Source organism: Gymnoscopelus braueri (genome assembly GCF_963280865.1).
Source record: "Gymnoscopelus braueri genome assembly, chromosome: 10".
In the NCBI taxonomy this organism is placed as follows: Eukaryota; Metazoa; Chordata; class Actinopteri; order Myctophiformes; family Myctophidae; genus Gymnoscopelus; species Gymnoscopelus braueri.
This window is the reverse complement of record NC_137611.1, coordinates 16,436,114-16,455,119: the sequence shown is the minus strand read 5'-3', so window position 1 is coordinate 16,455,119 and position 19,006 is coordinate 16,436,114. Positions and strand designations below refer to the sequence as shown.

Here is a 19,006-nt window from a genome sequence, read left to right as displayed (position 1 = left end):
CACAACCTCTGCGAGTTTCCACCATTGGAGAATTCAGATGATGAATTTGAATTCAAGCCGTGATGTAAAAGTTTAAAATATTTTAGGGTGTGGTTTTTCTCTCTTTAATAAAGCATTGCCGTGGTGGAACCTCGCATAGGTCGTGTGGATAAGGACTGACTTATAAATACCGACCTGTGGGACCTGCTGTGGTATCCAATCAGAGTTCAGCTGGCCTCTGCGATCGCAGACGAGGTCCGCCCCGTCTACCAGCAAGGTCAGCTGCTGGCCCTTCTTGTCCTCACTCAACATGGAGTGGAACACTGACAGCAAATCTCTATGATGGAGAAGAATTATTATTACTATAAATAAAGATAAAGGGCACACAAATACCTGCAATTGGAACACATTCGTTGATTCTGATTCAAATGCCATGCCATCCGTAAATACGACTGTTTAGGGCTGGACAAAATAAAATATCACAATATTTTTTACCAAATACCTCAGTATCGATATTGTATTGTATTTTTGAAGGTATTTTTTTTATCATAAAGTAAGGCTTAAAACCAGGAAAAAACACTTATGCCATATCACAATATTACAATATCGAAGATTCCAAACAATATCTAGTGTCATAATGTCAATATATATTTCCAAGCCCTAAGACTGTGTCCTTAATATAAGTTTTCTGCCTGGTTAACATACTTGTACGATGAAGGAAGAGCTGATTCCTCCTGACTGTACGATGAAGGAAGAGGTGATTCCTCCTGACTGTCCTTCATCTTCCATTGGAACCATTGGATGAGGCATCGGAGAAGGTTCTCCACAGAGCGTGCGGATTGGCTGGAAGCCGTGGAGTAGGAGATGACAGAATCACAGCCGAGTGTTTTCTTAGACTTGTCAGGGGCTCTGAGAGCGTTGCCAAGGGCAGCCTGTACGGAGGGACAGGTAAGAGGACAAATGACGATGTAACAATCAACCACTACTCTGATCTTTATACCAGGAGAGTACAGAGCTTCCTGGCAATAGAACCATGTTTCCTGCAGAGGAATTACATGACCTGCTCAAAAAAGGTTTAAAATGGTTCATTATAGGCAAACATTTTCAACAAATTTCAAAGATTTACAGTATAAGCCGTCTACTTTCACTGTACATCATACGACAAAGTATATAAGGCTTAAGTGGCTAATGACCAAGGGTTAATGTACGTCTCTCAAATAGTACTGTACTATTGGTTCAATACCGCACAACAGGAGACCTGTGTGCATACTCTTAAAGTGCCAAATTTGTTGTCATTTAAAAGAAATTAGGCAGATCCGTTTTTTAATGTTTTATATATCAATGAATTGATTAACTACTTAAGCATTAATTTATACACACAACGGTGTTGCGCAATAATAGTAAAAAATATCAGATTGCAGATCAGCTATTTTAACGATTTTTGATATATTATTTATTTGTACATTTTTTAAGCTTTTCGCCTATATAATGATATGCACAAAATAGGGATTGATTATTAATCAATTCTTTTTTTCATAACCTAGTCTCTGCCGGGTGGAAATCTCAGATGTCAAACTGTTCCTTTTCAGGATTCAAATTCAAAAACGGCAAAAGTAGCAGCTCGACAAGCTCAAAACGCGTCGCTTTGCTCTGCGTTTCCATCTTGTAGATCTGCTACTTTTGATACTTTTGCGTGACGCTTGTAGTATGGTCAAGAAGGGCCTTAATTTACAAAAAAGATAAACACAAAAAGTTAGAATATGGAGATACTGCCCGACAACAGCAACAATCTAATAGTTTGGTGAACTGTTGCAGCTCCTACCATGAAGACAGTCTTGCCCTCTCCTGGTGCTCCCTCCACCAGCAGCATGCCTCCTTTGGTCCGGGCCTCCTGGATCTTCTCCACAGCCTCGGCCAGCAGCTTGGCTCTGCCATAGAACTGCCTCTGTAGTGCCCCCTGGTGGACCTCCTGCTCGATGACATCCAACCCAGCTTCTGCCTCATCGTCCTCCTGCCAGTGTGGTAGATTATTAAATCACGTTTAGGAATAAGGTTCGTTTTAGTCATAGTTTTACTGAGGTTACGTTTAGGAATACCTGGTGGCGACCGTTCCGAGGTCGCCGAATTAGACCCGAGCGAGCGTGTTTTGGGGCGAGCGTTCTTGTATTCAGGCTTAAGTGGTTGAGAAAATGTCCCTCCCGCTGTTTCTTTTATAAATCGAACCCTGAACATCTCCATATTTGCTACAGTTTGTAAAAAAATTGCACTTGGTGTCATTTTCAAGATTTGTCATTATTGAATAAATAGCTAAATACATTTTTGCTAAACCCGAGTACAGACTTAATCATATTCTAGAAGTTTTATTCTAGAAGTTTGTTGAAGGTGAAGTTGGATTTGCTGGAGGGGTGTAATGGGATTCAAGAGAATGAATCAAGTCACTTACTTCCACAAAGTGCTTCAGGACAGCTGTCCAAAGATCCTCCAACACCGCCTTGCCAAAGTCCTCCAGACCTTTCAGATAGGGCTTCCCGTCCACAACCTCACCCCACTGACACGGATAGCTGTTAAAGAGAGGTATGGTCAATAGAAATAAAGTGCACTAAGTCAGGTTTTCACAAACTTTACCATGCTACCAAGGACCCCCGAATAACCTTTATAATATTCATAATAATTCATGTTATTTATAATGCACTTTTTATTTGAAACAAATCTCAATGTGCTACAATCAGGGTAAAATATTTGTATAAAACATGACAAAGAAATTAAAAAAATTAAAATCACGTGAGGGCATAAAGCCTAAGAGAAAAATAAATGCTTTATTAAAAAGGTAGGTCTTAAGTCCTCTTTTAAAAGCATCAACAGATTGCGGTGCTCTCAGGTGGTCAGGGAGGGCATTCCAGAGTCGAGGAGCGGCCGAGCAGAAGGCCCGGTCGCCCATGGTACAGAGCTTGGTCATGGGGATGCAGAGAAGGTTGGTGTTAGGTTGCGAGTGGAGGTTTTTGCCTCTGCCGAATTTTTTACTCTGACTGCGGACCCCCTATTGTGAAATAGCTTTTAAATAAATCAGAAAAAAAGCGACTATAGTGAAAATAGCAGCATCTACACGCTCACGTGTTGTAAGCTTGTGAGCACATTGTGACTTTTGTGAGCACATCGTGACTTTTATTTATAGTATATTTTGTCACTTATGACATGCCCAGCGCCGATTGGCCTAGGGCCTGACAGCGAGTCACAGGTTCGATTCCCGAGCCTGACGACCTTTTCTACACATCACCCGTGTCTTTCTCCCCATTTTCTGTCACTCTTCCACTGTACTATTCAATATATGGAAGGAAAAAAAGCTAAAAATGTAAAATAATGAGATGCCCTAAATAGGGAGGCAGGATAAATAACTTCAATTAAAATGTGTATACCGGTACATGCATTATAACATTGGCAATCTACAAAGAAGCATTTCATTTCATTTGTTTGTTCCGAGTCCTCAAGTGCAAGGAAATCATGACTTGTTTTATCCATCTCAGGGAATGCAATCCGATGACTTCAAAGGTTTGAATCTTTCTGTATTGTAAAAGAAAATCTATCACCTGCTTTTCTTGTATATCACCTGAAAAGTAAATTTAAACAGAATCGGCCTTTGACAATACTGCTCCAGGAGAGTACGAGTTGAGCTGAAGAAGCACTCACTTTTTTGTCACTTTCACACCACTAGCCAACATCCTCGTCTTCAGGTCGGCCATTTTAGATTTTGCCTCTAGCGACTCTGGGGCAAAGTCTGACCTCCACGCCACTGGAACTGACCTGAGGAACCACAGATGGACCTAAAAACCAGTACAACATGAACTCGAAAATAAATTTGGGAACCACTGGTGTAGATGTTTAGAATGGTGCTTTTCCAAACGGTGTGCCGAGGCACACAGCTGTGCTGTGAGACAAGTCCAGGTGTATCTAGGGATTTTGTGACAACCCACAAAATTATTAGTACTACTAGTACTACTAATTAACTATTAGTTAATAGTAATTAACTATTAGTTACTAATTAACTATTAGTTAATTAGTTTTCAATTTATTATAAGGCTATTTTGCAATACAGGTGTGCCTTGAGATCCTGGCTTGCCTTTTGCCTTGGGCACAAAACGTTTGAAAACCACTGACTTTTGTATAAGTAGATGTTTAGGCCGCTTTGCAGCCTGAAAATCCACTAGCGCCGATCAGAGCACTGGCAAAGCTTGGCCAATCAAATGGATGTCACGTTTGTGACATTTATTGCACCCAGTAACATCACATCTGGATGTCACCTTTGTTTGTGACACGACATCGCAATTGTAATATATAGGATGCCATGTTTTGTACTATGCCTGTATTATGTAAAAATGTGAAATTAGACTGTGGTAATATTTTATGTCACATTGTACAAAACTAGACAAAAGTAAGGAACAAGTTCACTGAAACTGTAATGGTGTTACTCTCCCCGTCCATGGTGGGACCACGTTCTAACATACTTGGTGAGGTCTGGATCCCTGCAGTAGCAGAACATCTTCTGGTGTGCCGTGTCTGGGTACAGTGCCTGGAACTGACGGATCTCCATCTCTGTGACGGACAGGCCTGCTGGGGCAGTGGCTAACTGCACGGACAATGACAGGGACGTTACATTTAGACAATGTGGACAGTCAGTCCTAAACATCGTATTTGAGAAACAAATCGGATTTACCTGCAGTCTGAAAAAAAAAATGCCATAATGCCATGACTGCACATCAATGATTTCAGTGAACCCACCAATACACTAAAAACAACTGCCTCACTCATAAAAAAACAAACAACACTGAATTATAACTCTGAGATGCAGGCACTGTACAGTATGAAGTTGAGTTAACTTTTCACTCCCTTTTCTCTTTCCCTTTCTTTTCATGCCTCCTCTTTTTAGCTTATTTTTTCCTTTTCCTCTGTATTTCAAGTTTGTTTTGTTTCTGTGGGTGTGGGGGGGGGGGGGGGGTACTGGGGAGCAGGGGAAAAGTTGGAGTTGATCTTTTAAAAATAAAAACACTAGAAAGCACTGATCTGCAATATGATACTGCTGATTAATGCAAAAATGAAAAACTGAAAAGAAAAAATTTATGTAATTATGTGCTGTGTCTCTGCAAATTGTGGAAATAAAATGTCATAAAAAAAAATATATATATATATATATATATAAATAATAAATATATACAAAATTAATGAATTAATGATGCGACGTATTACCCAGCTGTACTGTGGCAGGTCGGGCAGGGCGGGCCGCGGGGGCACAAGTCCGTACCGTTCCCCCAGGATGCACACCAGCATCTGGCTGCGACACACCTCCGACAGACACAGCTCTGTGGCGCGCTCCGACTCCTCCTCGGTCACGCCCCAGCGCAGCTCCACCTCCTGCAGGTAGAGGTAGGCGGACGCTGCGCGGCGCCGTAGCTCCGGGAAGACGCTGCGCACCAGGACGTCACGCTCGGCGTGCATGTCCCGAAAGGTGGAGGAGATAAACACACGCACGCCTCTCCACCTGAGGTCAAGATGGAGGAGGATTGGAGAGAGGCCGAGAGCGAGGGGTGCAGGGAAGAACACAGGATTGAGATAAGGAAGGTGGATAGTTAATTTACTACAGCTTTAGTTAAAGCTGCAATCCGTAACTTTTATTCCTACCTGGGTCTCTCCCACGCAAGCGCAGACATTTCTACTGCTGACCTAATACAGAAAGCCTGTTTGGGCAGAGGACACGCTTTGGGCTTCAATGCAATACCTCATGTCAACCAGTAAATGGAATACACTTATATAGTAGTGGTCCTACCCGACCTCGATAGAAGAGTAGTTAGACCAACTACAAACACCACAGCATATTACATAATAATAGTTACCGTCACTTTAAAGCAAAGTTATTATGTAATATATGATATATGCCTTACTACATATTACTTTTTACATTACATTCACCAAAAGTATCGCAAAAGTATGACTAGCATTATAAAATGGAAGAGGATAAGGGCAGTGAGTGTAGTCTTGCATCACGCAAACACAATCTATATAGAGACACATGATAACTAAATCTCTCTCTCATTGACTGCAAGTTGTGTATCCACACATGGATACACAGCTTTAACATCCATCCTTGGGCTACGAGCAAGTGTAACTGTGTTAGTGTTCCTGTCTAGCCTGGTAAACCCTCCCTCCGGAAATCTCATTTCCATTTGATTCCAGGAGTGAGTCTGGCATGAAGGCTTGTATGGGCGTTTCTAGTGCATTACCAAATAACCGAGCCAATCAGCGTCCTCGCTCATTGTTTTGTGATTGACAGCGGGGGTAGGCCAATCAGGTGGAACCCGAGTGGTTCACACGTCATTAATCAATACACCTTTCATACAAGCTGCTCATTAACATCACAGACAAACCAATTACTCCTGGTGATAATCACTGCAGCCTAAAGTGGCTTAATTGGACATCAAAGGGCCACTTGGACATCAAAGCTACATTACTCCCGCCCAGCTCCAGCCCACAGCCAAATTGCCCATATAGGTCTGCAGGCCAGACTCACTCCTGAAATAAAATACAAATGAGATTTCTGGAGGGAGGGTTTACCAGGCTAGTTCCTGTCATCCATTTATGCAAGAATTGAACTACTTAAAATAACTATCTGACTGTCAACAAGGTGACCTCACTTTGACAGGGGGATTAGGATCTGACAATAAGGTATATCTGAACTATTAAGGGAATTTCAAGTTAGCAGCCAAACCAACTTCAACTGCGTAATGACGGTACAGGCTAAAGTTGATTTATTGAAGTTCCAGCTGGTAACGCAGATTGTAACGCATTACCTGGCAAGTATTACTTAAATATTATTAGTAACCCATTAAATAACTTTTACCACTATTACAGTAACTTTTTGAATATAAAACTGAACTTTTATCAAATTAGATCGCCCCCCCCCCCTACACTGTCAATGAGTGACCATGCAGGAAACATTACCTTAACCTAGGGCTGGTTGGTAGAGGGGTGACACTGGTTGTGGTTTGAGGTTGTGGAGCCCCTTGTGGAGGAGGGATATTGTGCAGTTTGTCTATATGCTCCACATGTTCCAGCAGCCGAGATGAACAGCGCTCTGCCACAAACCTGACGACACAGGAACACATGAGGTCAGTGTGTGTGTGTGTGTGTGTGTGTGTGTGTGTGTGTGTGTGTGTGTGTGTGTGTGTGTTAATTCTGATTTAGTTTTAGTCATATTTTAGTCATCTGAAATGTTTTAGTTTTGTATTTTGTTTCATATTTTTGGGGGCTTTTGTGCCTTTATTGATAGTGAAGGAATAGGACAGGGAACAGGGAGAGAGATGGGATGTGACACGCAACAAAGGTTGTCGGGATCGGGATTCAAACCCGATCAGGCTGCATTAGAACCTATACAGTATGTGGCCTATTTTAGTCTGGTTTTAGTTGACTAAATATCATAACATTTTAGTTGACTAAATATCATAAGATTTTAGTTGACTAAATATCATAAGATTTTAGTTGACTAAATATCATAAGATTTTAGTTGACTAAATGGCATAAGATTTTAGTTCACTAAATCCACTGTAGATTTAGTCGACAGAAATGTATTTTGGCGGGACGTGACGTCGTCGTAATTGCCTGATTTATACTTAGCCCTGTGCCAAAAATAGCTGATCAACAAGCTCAAAATGAGTCATCGATTTTTTGTCATCGTAGATTATTTAGTTTTCGGCAGTGAAAAAAGGTAGTCGTAGTTTTTGGCGACGAAATTTACACTGGTGTGAGCATGGAGTAAAGAATAATAATAATACCAAAAGCTGTTTTTAAACAAAATAAAAACTAAAATGAACAATGCTAAACTAACAAAAATGAAATGAAACTGCATGTAAAATCATATTTGTTTCAGTTTGACTGACTTGGAAAAGGAAAACAATGAACAGTAATCTAAGGAAGATCTAGTTCCTTGCGATGGCAGTAATGCAACATACTGTAGTGGATGCCGGCTGCCCCATAACACAGAAGAGGAACATGCTTTGTTGTGACTGCTCAATATGCATGCAAACGCAAGCTTGAGGGCATTCAGAGCATTTGAAAGAGACGCCCTTGGGGCACTTCACTTGACCACGTAGCCCTTTCCCCTGTCTGTCTGAGTGTCAGTGTCAGTGAGTCAGGTGGCTCAGCAGTGAGTGGCCTCGATGGGTGAATGGGTCAAGATAGTACGGTCGTTTGAGTAGAAGTTCTCTGAGTCGCTCCATGCTATTGTGGCTGGCAGTGTAGCAATGGTTGGTGCTGGACAAGCACTGCCCAGTGATTTGCTTCAGCAGCTATCATCTATAGCCACAACCCACAATACATTTGAATCTTGTCTTCCATGCTGCCCATCTCCCTCTTTAAACAAATTGAATAATATCTTAGTGTAGTTGGGTACAGCCACTGTGGCCACATTGGTACCAGCAGAGGGCCTACGCCTGGGTCACTGGTATAGACTGTCTTTTCCGGGTGTTAGTGGACTGCAGCTGTCCGTCGATCACCTTCTTCACCACGTCAGGGAAGTGGCAGCAGATGATGATGGCGAACCAGGCCCTGCTGCTCAACAGCAGCTGATGGAATACAAAGTACATGTTCTGGGTGTGGAAGAACGGCCAGAAGACGCTTCCATAGACAAGGGAGAACGTAAATTAAAAGGCTACCGAGCCCCACATCACTAAATGGTTCATCCATGTCCAGAAATGGGTCTCTAACGCCAACTTTAGGGTAACTGTGATTAACATGACAGTGAAGACAAACAGCTGTCCATTGACAAAGAGCGTGGTGTCCTCCCCATCAGTATACACGACCCAAAGAACAAGACAAAGCCATGACAGAAGCTCAGCAATGTCCAGTACAGACTCTCTGCTGTCCTGAAGTGCAGCAGAGAGTTCCTACTGATGTGCCTGTACAGGACAGGTTTACTCTGCAGTACATGTGGATGGACCGGCTGTTCTTTTTTTTTATTTTTTTTTATCCCACGATTTTGTAACCCTATTTTTTACACCCAGTGCCAATTATCTATGTAATCCTGGGCACTACCTTCCCTCTGCCAACCTAGGGAGGGCAGGGCCGAGCTCATGCCTCCTTCAATGCATGAGAGCCAACTGACCTTCTTGTCACCTGACAGGGGAGAGTTTCTCTGGTTGGACGTAGCGCGTGGAAGGAACACGTTATTCCAACCAGTTCCCTTCCCCTCCATCAGGCGCCCCGGCTGGCCAGGGGGAGGCAGTATAGTGACCAGGATTACTGCATGTTTTTGTGAGGGTACCTACCCTAGGAGACACGGGGAGAACATGCAAACTCCACACAGAAAGGCCCTTTCGCCAACCCCACCTAGGGTATGGGCACTGATGACGCGGGGGAGAGAACACACCCCCAGTGCCCACAGCGTCCCCTGCGGGAATCGAACCCAGGACCTTCTAGCTGTGAGACGACAGCACTACCGACTGTGCCACCGTGCCCCTTGGATGGACCGGTTGTTCAAACACACTGTACACCAGGATGGGCAGAAGGTGAAAAAGACGTTGTACATCATGTCAGTGATTGGGTCATATAGAACTTGTTGTGAAAACAGACAAAAGAACTGGTATAAAAACTGGGGCATGGTAAAACACACTCTTGTAGAAGTACTTCACAAGCATGGCTATTCGAAAGTAGTATAAGTGGCCGTGGACCAGAAGGAGTTTAGCCAGGAATTTAAACCTGGCAATTGTAGGCCTGACCTCGACTAAGTCAACTAGTCGACTGGTTAGTCGCGGGGGGTCCCAGTCGACTGCGTGTCTCTTAGTCGAATTTTTTTTTTTAAGGGCCAAAAATGTTTTTAATTGTTTTTTGGCCAAGTCTACACCTGCAACCACACGCAACTTCCACTTTATTCTTCTTATTCCTCGTCTTTGTATTGGTATTGTTTGTGTTGGAGCGCCTCAGTGCGGCTGCAGAGTTCATGTGCAACCTGAGAGAGAGATAGAGACACTAGAAACGCCGCTGGAGACACAAAACAAACTGTGTAGACTTGGCCCTTTGATTTTTTTTTTTTATTATTATAATTTTTTTTATATTAGTCGACTGGCAGTCGACTATTGGCAATTAGTCGCCAATTAGATTCGACTAAACAAATCCTTAGTCGGGGACAGGCCTAGGCAATTGCATAATCACTGTTTCTCACGGCCTGACGACCCTCCTTACCCATAATACCTATGCCAACATGGGCTTCGTGTATCATACTAACATCATTGGCTCCATCACCAATGGCGAGTGTGATGGGTTTCTCTGGGGAATTCTTTAAAAGATGTACCACCTTGGCTTTCTGTAGGGGGGCCATGCGGAAACACAGCACAGCAGAACAGCTTTTACACACTTCCATAAAGAGCTTCTCATGTCTTCTCAGTGCTAAAGAGAGGCTATCCCCGTCCACCACCAAACCATACTGGATCACATTGTCTTCTTCCTTTATCCTTTTGGCGAATCTGTGCAGTTGCTCGGCACACTCATGCTCGTGCTGCTGTAGGAGCTCTAGAATGTTCATGGTGCGGTGGAAGTGGCCACACGACAGGCTGGCACTGGCTGCCGTCTCGTGTTTGTCCCCCGTCAACACCCATACTTTGATACCCGCCAGACGTAAGATCTCAATGGTCTCTTGGACCTTGTCCTGGAGTCTGTCTTCCACTGCTGTAGCTCCCAGAAGCTGAAAGTCTCTCTCTATGTAGCTGAAAGCCTCCTGTAGTTTCTCCTCCCTCTGATGCAGAGCGGAGCGGGCTCCGTTCAGACGCCTGTTCACAACGATATACTCCTCTGGGCTTAAGTGGCGACATGCAAACACCAAGGTCCGCAAACCTTTCAGGGCAAACTCGTCTACATGAAGCCTTGTCTTCTCTATCTCTCCATTGGTGGTGAGGGGCAGGATGGCTGACTCTGCTCCCTTGGTGAACAACACTTCACCTCTTGAAGGAGTCTGTAGAATGACGCTCATCCTCTTGCGATTAGGATCAAACTCTAAGACATGGAGCAGCTTATACCTCTCTGACTTGCTGAAAGTTTTGATTTCCATGGTTTCTCCATTGTTGCCAGTGAAGGCTACTCCCATCCTATTAGTGGCCTCGACCAAAGCTTTCTCGTCTGGTGATAAGGCATAGTATTCCATCTGAGTTGATAAGCCATTAGCAAGGGAGAGTGGGTCTCCAACCCCTACCGAACAGGCAGGCTCGTCATAACTGATCTGAACTGTGTGACACAACGACAAGAACAACTCATCATCACCAGTCATGTGAGGTGTAGAACTGTCCGGTGACTCCTCTGCCATTCCCTCTGGTACCAGTTTGCCATTGATCTCCTTGTACCTTTTTCCATTGATTGTACACTCACGGAACTCCATCTCGTTTTCTGTTAGTGTACCCGTCTTGTCAGTTAACACGTACTCCACTTGTCCCAGCACTTCGTTGAGGTCTGACATGTTCACTTGGGCTGGCTGATCACTCTCCTCGTGGTACAGGTCCAAATCCCAGACAATGAAATACGTGCCCAAGAACCTCACCATCTCCATGGCGACACAGAGCGAAATGGGAATAATTTTGTTGTAGAGGACCAGGAATGTCAAGAAGTCGTGGATGAACTTCCAGATCTTGCTGACGTTTCTCTTTGGCTCAGTCGTGGGGTTGTAGATGGGCCCGTCCCATTCCTTCTCAAGCTGCCAGGCATGCCTCAGGATTGTGATAAAGACAGCTAAAAACAGCATGATACCCATGTAGATGATTACAAAGGTGTTCATGGACTTCTCCACCATTGAGCGTTTCAGGAACTGGCACTTATAGTTAAGGGCCATCTTGGATTCCATCCCTGTATAAACTGCTACACCGAAAATCTCTTTGGTATTTTTCAACCTGGCTCCTCGCAGCAGCACATTCTCTGGTCCCAGTGGTCTGACAATCTCTTCCCCTTGGTGGGTCACTGTGATCCGACCGACAAACCTGTACAGGTCGGCCTCAGGTTGTTGACACTCCACCCGAGCCTGAAGAGCCTCCAGTTTGGACATTGACTGACACAGCGCTGTCTCTGATATGGCGTAGTGGGTCTTGAGGCTGGTCTCCCCGTCAAGGCTGGCAGTATTGATGTAGCAGGTACCATCTAGGCGGTCTGAGGATAGCAACACCAGGTCAGCCGGGAATGTCTCTTCTTTAGCCACACGCACGATATCCCCCACCCAGATGTTTTTGGATTTCGTCTGAAACAGACTTCCATTGCGAACCACAAACACTGGAGCACCGTTCAGCTCATTGTCCGCCTTGTGTCTCAGCCAATCTTCATAGCCCTGTTTGATGGCAGTTGCTGAGAGGACTATGGATAGAGGTATGGCATGGGTGACTTGGTGAGTACGGGAGTCTATCACAAACGTTATGATCAAGATAGTAAGGAAATATAAGTTGGCGGTCCTTGTGAACTGCTCAAGCGCATTCTTGGGGACAAAGTTCAAAGTGGTGTACTTAGATGAGATGACTCTGGTCAGCAAAGACTTGCGGTTTGTAGTGGCCACGCTTTGGGAAACGGTTAGCCACGTACACTGTCCTGGTCTCACTCTGGTGGGGAGGGTCAAACCCCAGCTGCTGCCGTATCCACCGGAGCATCCTTGCAAAAAAACATCTGACAAAGTAAAGCCAGCAATTTGGATCTCTCGCTCAATCGCTTTCGGATAGTGTTTAGTTATTTTTCCTTATTCATAAATTCAACATGAGTAGCAGCTCTCCCTCTCTAGGCTGACCAGAGGTCTGATTTGACATTACAAACACTGCCTTGGATGTTCTAAAACTCACTGTTAGAGGAATCAAGGTAATAATGTGGTTTGTGGAAGGGATTGTATCCGTTTTGGTTTGCGACAGAGTTGGACCTGTGACATGCGAGTCAAAAAACAAAGCTCCGTGAAACCAGCCCGACCGCCATTCATGTCTTTATAGATGGCTTGGCTCAGAAAGAGCCTATACGTCATCCATGCCCAAATTTGAGCAATCCGACCCCCATTCACTTCCAACCTTTTCTAAGTTATATATTTCATAAAGTATAGAACAACTTATGTGAACAAAGATTAGTGAGATTATACTGTAAATTTGCCAAGTGACAGTGTGTACAAGACATTTGGTGTTGAATGAGAGTTGAACAGGTGACATTTTACCTGAGGACTTGCTCACTGAAGCCTGAAACCACCACACAATTTGGGTCTTGGTTCATGCACCACCTGGTCAAGATTGGGAATAAAGGCACAACATAAAGAATTAAAACTTCTTCTCACGATTCATATCCATAAGAAAAGACCTCACACTCCTCCCAATAACTCCTAAACATTTCTTCACTGCCGCATATTCGTTTTCATTGGTTCTATACAAAAAAAAAAGTGCTTTGTAAATGTGTCTGTATGCTTAAGTAAGATTTATGAATATGTGCTTGATTGTCGGTTTGTGATTAAGTCACTTACAGTAGATGACATGATTTTATCTTAACCACACCAACCCTAGCGTCCCTATTCTCGGGCGAACATTCAGCAAAAATAGCAGATCTACAAGCTCACAATGCGACAAAAAAGAACAAATCTTATTTTCAGGGAAGAGATTTGGTGTATTTGGACAAAAGGAGCAGACCAAGTACAAAGCCCTGGGGGACCCTGGTCAACTAAGAAGGGCACAGTGTACTCGCTAAAAAAAAAGCATCCATGATCTGTTTTCTCTGGTAACTCTAAGTAGAAGTTTAAAAAAAGCTTCTTACTTCTTCCTTTGATTTATTTTCACAACCAGGACCTTGTCGTTTATGTCCTTCCTGTAGTTCTCGATGCTCCAGGCCAGCTCTTCGTTTTGGTTGTCTTCGCCCATTATAATGATGTTGTCCACCTGGGGGAATAAATTCATAAAAACAGTAATAACCCTGTTGTCCCCATCTACAGCAGAATCTTTTAAGATTTGTCCAAATCTTTCACAATTCCTCAAACATAGCTGATCTACTAGTGCACAACGTGTCGCATGGCAACATGTTGTGAACTTGTAGATCGGCTATTGCCAAATAGTCAAAAATAGGGCATAAGTGGTTAATGATGCTACAAAAAAAAAATCTAAGAACATTAAGGCAGTTAAAAGGTTCTATGCATTACACCAGACTAATTATAGGCTACAAGCTATACAAGCACAAACCTTGTTTTTCTTTGTGAACTCTCTGGAGAAGAAAGAACCACAATTTTCACTTGAATCTAGTTGACATTCCTGGGAGTAAAAAAGAAATCATATTTGTGTCATAATATGCCATTTGGAGGATGTTTGTGTAGTCCATAATTCGACACACACAAACTCCAAACAGGCCCATTCTGAACCCGTTTTGCAGGACATCGCGGGACAGTGGATGATTATAATTTTATAAACAATGAATAATTTCTTTTTTCAATTATCATCAACATTGGCCATCATCTTCAGTTTCAAAGTGCTTTATTTATAAAGCACATAAAAAAGTGTTTACACACAAAAAGAAATACAAATATAGCTGCAAGCAGCAACAAGCGGTTTCGAGGGATACGGCAAAAGGCGATATGAGGCGAGAGACAGAGATTTGGAGAGAAAGAGAGGCAGTTAGAGAGAGAGAGCGAGAGCGAGAGCGAGAGAGCGCGAGAGACTAATGAGGAGTGAGTGAGGGCAGGTGTGATTATGTGACAGCAGGTGAGGTGGGTGGATCCAATCCATGGGAATAGGCCAGGGGGAGTGTTGCACACTAGGATGACTCTTCTACAAGAACATATGTCAGAAAATTGACAAACAAATACTGTCAAAATGCCATTTCATCTTGTCTTTAAAAAGTGAACATGCATTAATTAACAAAGTCATGATTTTTGTTCAGTAAATTATATTTGGACTGGTTAAATTGGGGTTTGAACCAGGGACCTACAGACTTGCAGGTAGACAGTGTACTGACTGAGCCATTGGATAGACAGAATTGGATTTCATGTGTGGTAAGTTATCATACAGCATGGATTGCTTATTATATATCTACAAGCTCATAACGCGTCACATTGTAGACCGGCTGTATGTGTAGGTGTTGTATTAATAATTAAATCTGCAAGTAACTAAAGCTGTCACATTATGCTATAATTGTAGTAGAAGCAACACAAATGAAAAGTAAAGTAAAAGTACCTCAAAATTGTGCTCTGCATTGTAACAACTTGTATTGGTACTTGAGTAAATGTAAATAGTTACTTTTCAGCACCATTGAGGAGCCAATGACTGACAGGCTAGGTATCACCAGGTGCACTGATTGCTAGAGTGCAGAGGGACATGGGTTGATATTAATGGTCTTAACTCAAAATGTATATATCACACAGCTTCGATTTAATCTTTTATTGATTAAAAGACATCTGTAGTGTAAAAGTTGCATGTTCATTTAATGTCAATGTATATTGTTTCTTGTGTCTGGGTAGCTCAGTTGGAAGAGCTCTTGACACTGAACCGCAAGGTCATGGGATCGAATCCTGGCAAAAGCGACACTGCATACGAGTAATTTAGTTCCCTGGTGTATAAAGCATTGTTACAGCTATAGACTCATGTGTTTGTTAATGTTGCTACCCTTTAAATGGCCATGGCCAATAACGTGGCATCGGGCGCTTAAAGTTAAATATTTGAAAAACTACACATTATTTCAAAGAAAAAGCCACCAGGCCAATAATGAGTTGTGAGTGAAGACAGGTGTGATTGGTGATGAGTGAGAGCAGGTGAGAGGGCTGGATCCAATCCATGGGAATAGGGGGAAGGTTGCTGACTAGATGACTCTTTTCTACACCCACCCTCACTAACCTTAACCTCAGTAAAACAACGACCTAACCTCAAGAAACACTATTTGTAAAACTAAGAATTCCAAATGATGATCACCTCAACGCATTCGAACCAGCAAGGGATCGAACCAGCAACTTATGGATTCACAGGCTGCCTCTCTTCTCATTGAGCTAGAGATATGGCCTCCCTGATGGTGTCTGTTGATATCTGTAGGTTTTTCCGTCTGTTATAGGCCTGTCCCCGACTAAGGATTTGTTTAGTCGAATCTAATTGGCAACTAATTGCCAATAGTCGACTGGCAGTCGACTAATGCAAAAAAAAATTAAAAAAATTAAAAGGGCCAAAATACATTTTATTTCAAAGGGCCAAGTCTACACAGTTTGTTTTGTGTCTCCAGCAGAGCTTCTAGTGTCTCTATCTCTCTGGAAGAGGTTGCACATGAACTCTGCAGCCACACTGAGGCGCTCCAACACAAACAATACCAATACAAAGATGAGGAATAAGAAGAATAACGTGGACGTTACGTGTGGTTGCAGGTGTAGACTTGGCCAAAAAACAATTAAAAACATTTTGGCCCTTAAAAAAACCCGTTTTCTTTTTTTTTCTTTTTTTTGACTAGATTCGACTAAGAGACACGCAGTCGACTCGGACCCCCCGCGACTAACCAGTCGACTATTCGACTTAGTCGAGGTAAGGCCTAGTCCGTTGACTATTCGACTTTGTCGAGGTCAGGCCTAGTCCGTTATGAACCAAGCCTCTGTCTCGCCAACTACTCTAGATCACTGGTTCACAAAACATTTACCAATAAAGATTTTTTTTGTCTCCTCGGAATGGAATCTAGTGAAAATAGTTGATCTACAAGCTCACAACGTGTTGCTATCTGAAACGTTGAGATTGTAGATCGGCTATTTTCAAAAGAAAGTATGTCATACATAAAAATCAACTACTCAAAAAAGCATTTCATGTTATTTTTTAAAAATTGCACATGTCTGAATTAACAGGGTCATGTTTTGTACAATGCAATTTAAATGTAAACTGTAATGAGTGAGGTTTGAACCGGGGACCTTCGGAACCAGAGGCTAACGTTTTACTGATTGAGCTATTCAATCCACAGCCTTAATCAGTGAGAAAGGAGAATCCAACAAAACAAAACGGGGAATGAAGTACGTCATACATTGAAAATAACTACTCTCAAATGAGCATTTCACGTTATCTTTAACAATTGCACATGTATTCATTGATACAGTCATGTTGTGTGCAATGCAATTATAATGATGTCTGCATGTAGCCTGGTAAACCCCCTCCCTCCGGAAATCTCATTTGCATTTGATTTCAGGGAGGTCTGGGATTGCGCAGGGAGTAAGCATGGCCGAACACTGCGTGTCCGAACCAATCAGCGGCTGCTAGGGGCGGGATCATCCAATCACCTGCCTAGTAGCTTGAAAAAAAGAAAAACTGTCTGTCATCGATTCTGCGACCGAAGTCTCAGATGGGAAGTAGGCTGTGAAACAAATGTGTGTCGCAAGCTTCTTCCATTTGACGGTGTCAGGTTAGTCTGCATGAGGTGGGAGTCGAAACGGCGACCCTGTGGTTTCAAGGCAGATGATTAAGCAATCAAGCCATTGGACCAACAGACCTGAAGTGGTGAAAAAGGAGCTCAAACATTTGACACAGTTTCACGCAAATTGCTCAGAAATCCTTGGTTTAAGTGTTTTTCAAACTGCTCAATATGGCGTAAAATCTGAGGGCGGAGCTTACTGGTCAAAATGATAGATGTGTTCCTCATGAGTCAAGGCACATGTGTAAGCAAGTTACACGGCTGTCGGCCAAACGAGGCATGACTTTTGCCTGTTTAAAGTTTGCATTTTCAAAAAATTGCTATAGCGCCCCCCTTTGACCAATTGGAGTAAGATTGGTTTCAGTGATACTTGGAATGACCCCTCTACATTACTGCAAAGTTTCAAACAAATGTGAGTCTGCGTGTATGCGTTAGGGGCAGACGAATAATTTTCATAAAACTGCAATATTCATTGGCTTATAAAAGCTTAACGTTTTCACTTATGTCGGCATAGGTCCAAAGTTCATGCGTAAAACGTTTCGTGCAGATTGCTCAAAGATCCCAGGAGGAGATTAATTTGTACTGTTTTTCATAGAATTCAAAATGGTGGGAGATCTAAAGGTCAGAGGTCAAAAGTCAGAGTGTGAAAGTTGTTATATATGAGGACACCCATGTGTGTATCGAAGTTTCATGGCTGTAGGTCAAACAGGGCATGAGTTGTACCTGTTCAAAGTTGGCATTTTCAATTGAGTGCTACAGCGCCACCCTTTGGCCAATGGTTGTGAGTTTCGGGCCTTGGCCGTTTGGCATAGCCCTCTACCATATTGCAGAGTTTCGTAAAAAGCGTATGCACGGTTGGGCCAGAACTGCAAAAACGGCGGAAGAAAAAGAAAGCCAAGGAATGCAATAAGGCTTTGAGCCTGATAGGCCTCGAAACCTTAAATATACAAGCTTGGGTCAATTCTCACAATAAACTCCTTTCATAGGACATTTAGACACTAATAACAATATAAATACTTCATAAATATAAATTCCACTTAAATCATAAGTCATATTCTTGTCATCTGGACCAAGTGTAGCTTAGTTTTTAACAACAACTTGAACAAAATATCTATAAGCCAGAGAGGGTCTCTTGTAAAAAATCGATGGCTTTGATGCTATAGATTAAATGTAGGCCTATTTGACAGTGTGGAAACATAATTGCCTTGATGTAACATTAACGAGCGTCAACGAGGGCCAGCTTGACGCAGACACACAAACCTCCCCTCTGCAGTGCTGTGAGTGACTGGAGTTTGTAGAGTAAATACACACACACTAACCGTTAGCTTGACCACGTCCCTCACATTATCCAATAGAATGTCGGACTGTAGCTTGACCTCCTTACATTGGCTCCGGCTAAACACACACAGCCTGGGGTCCTCAGCGCTGCTGCCAATCATCAGAGACAGCAACACCGCCACTTCCAGACTCTGGGAGGATTGATAGCCAATGGAAACAGCAAAAATTCAATACAATACATATGAAACTGCATACAAACTGCATGTCAAGCGTGTCCGAGCCAGGGGTTCAAGCAAAGACTACAGCCTGAATTAGACTTGGTATACTTAAAACTAGCTAACTTTGTTAGCGGTTTAAAAAAAGAATA

General features: G+C 42.9%; 1 protein-coding gene across 1 annotated transcript in view; it reads right to left on the bottom strand.

The window, feature by feature from the left end:
* LOC308093389 (telomerase protein component 1-like) overlaps nt 1–19,006 on the bottom strand; it is a 120,263-nt gene that overhangs the window by 19,703 nt on the left and 81,554 nt on the right. The window contains exons 17-28 of the mRNA XM_080439725.1: nt 18,671–18,830; nt 14,181–14,236; nt 13,762–13,883; nt 13,175–13,237; nt 6,967–7,110; nt 5,218–5,509; nt 4,479–4,600; nt 3,664–3,777; nt 2,423–2,540; nt 1,802–1,990; nt 685–911; nt 175–316 (exon numbers count right to left, since the gene is read on the bottom strand). Coding sequence (XP_080295851.1) covers nt 175–316; nt 685–911; nt 1,802–1,990; nt 2,423–2,540; nt 3,664–3,777; nt 4,479–4,600; nt 5,218–5,509; nt 6,967–7,110; nt 13,175–13,237; nt 13,762–13,883; nt 14,181–14,236; nt 18,671–18,830 — 1,749 coding nt within the window. The remainder of the gene's footprint in view (nt 1–174; nt 317–684; nt 912–1,801; nt 1,991–2,422; nt 2,541–3,663; nt 3,778–4,478; nt 4,601–5,217; nt 5,510–6,966; nt 7,111–13,174; nt 13,238–13,761; nt 13,884–14,180; nt 14,237–18,670; nt 18,831–19,006) is intronic.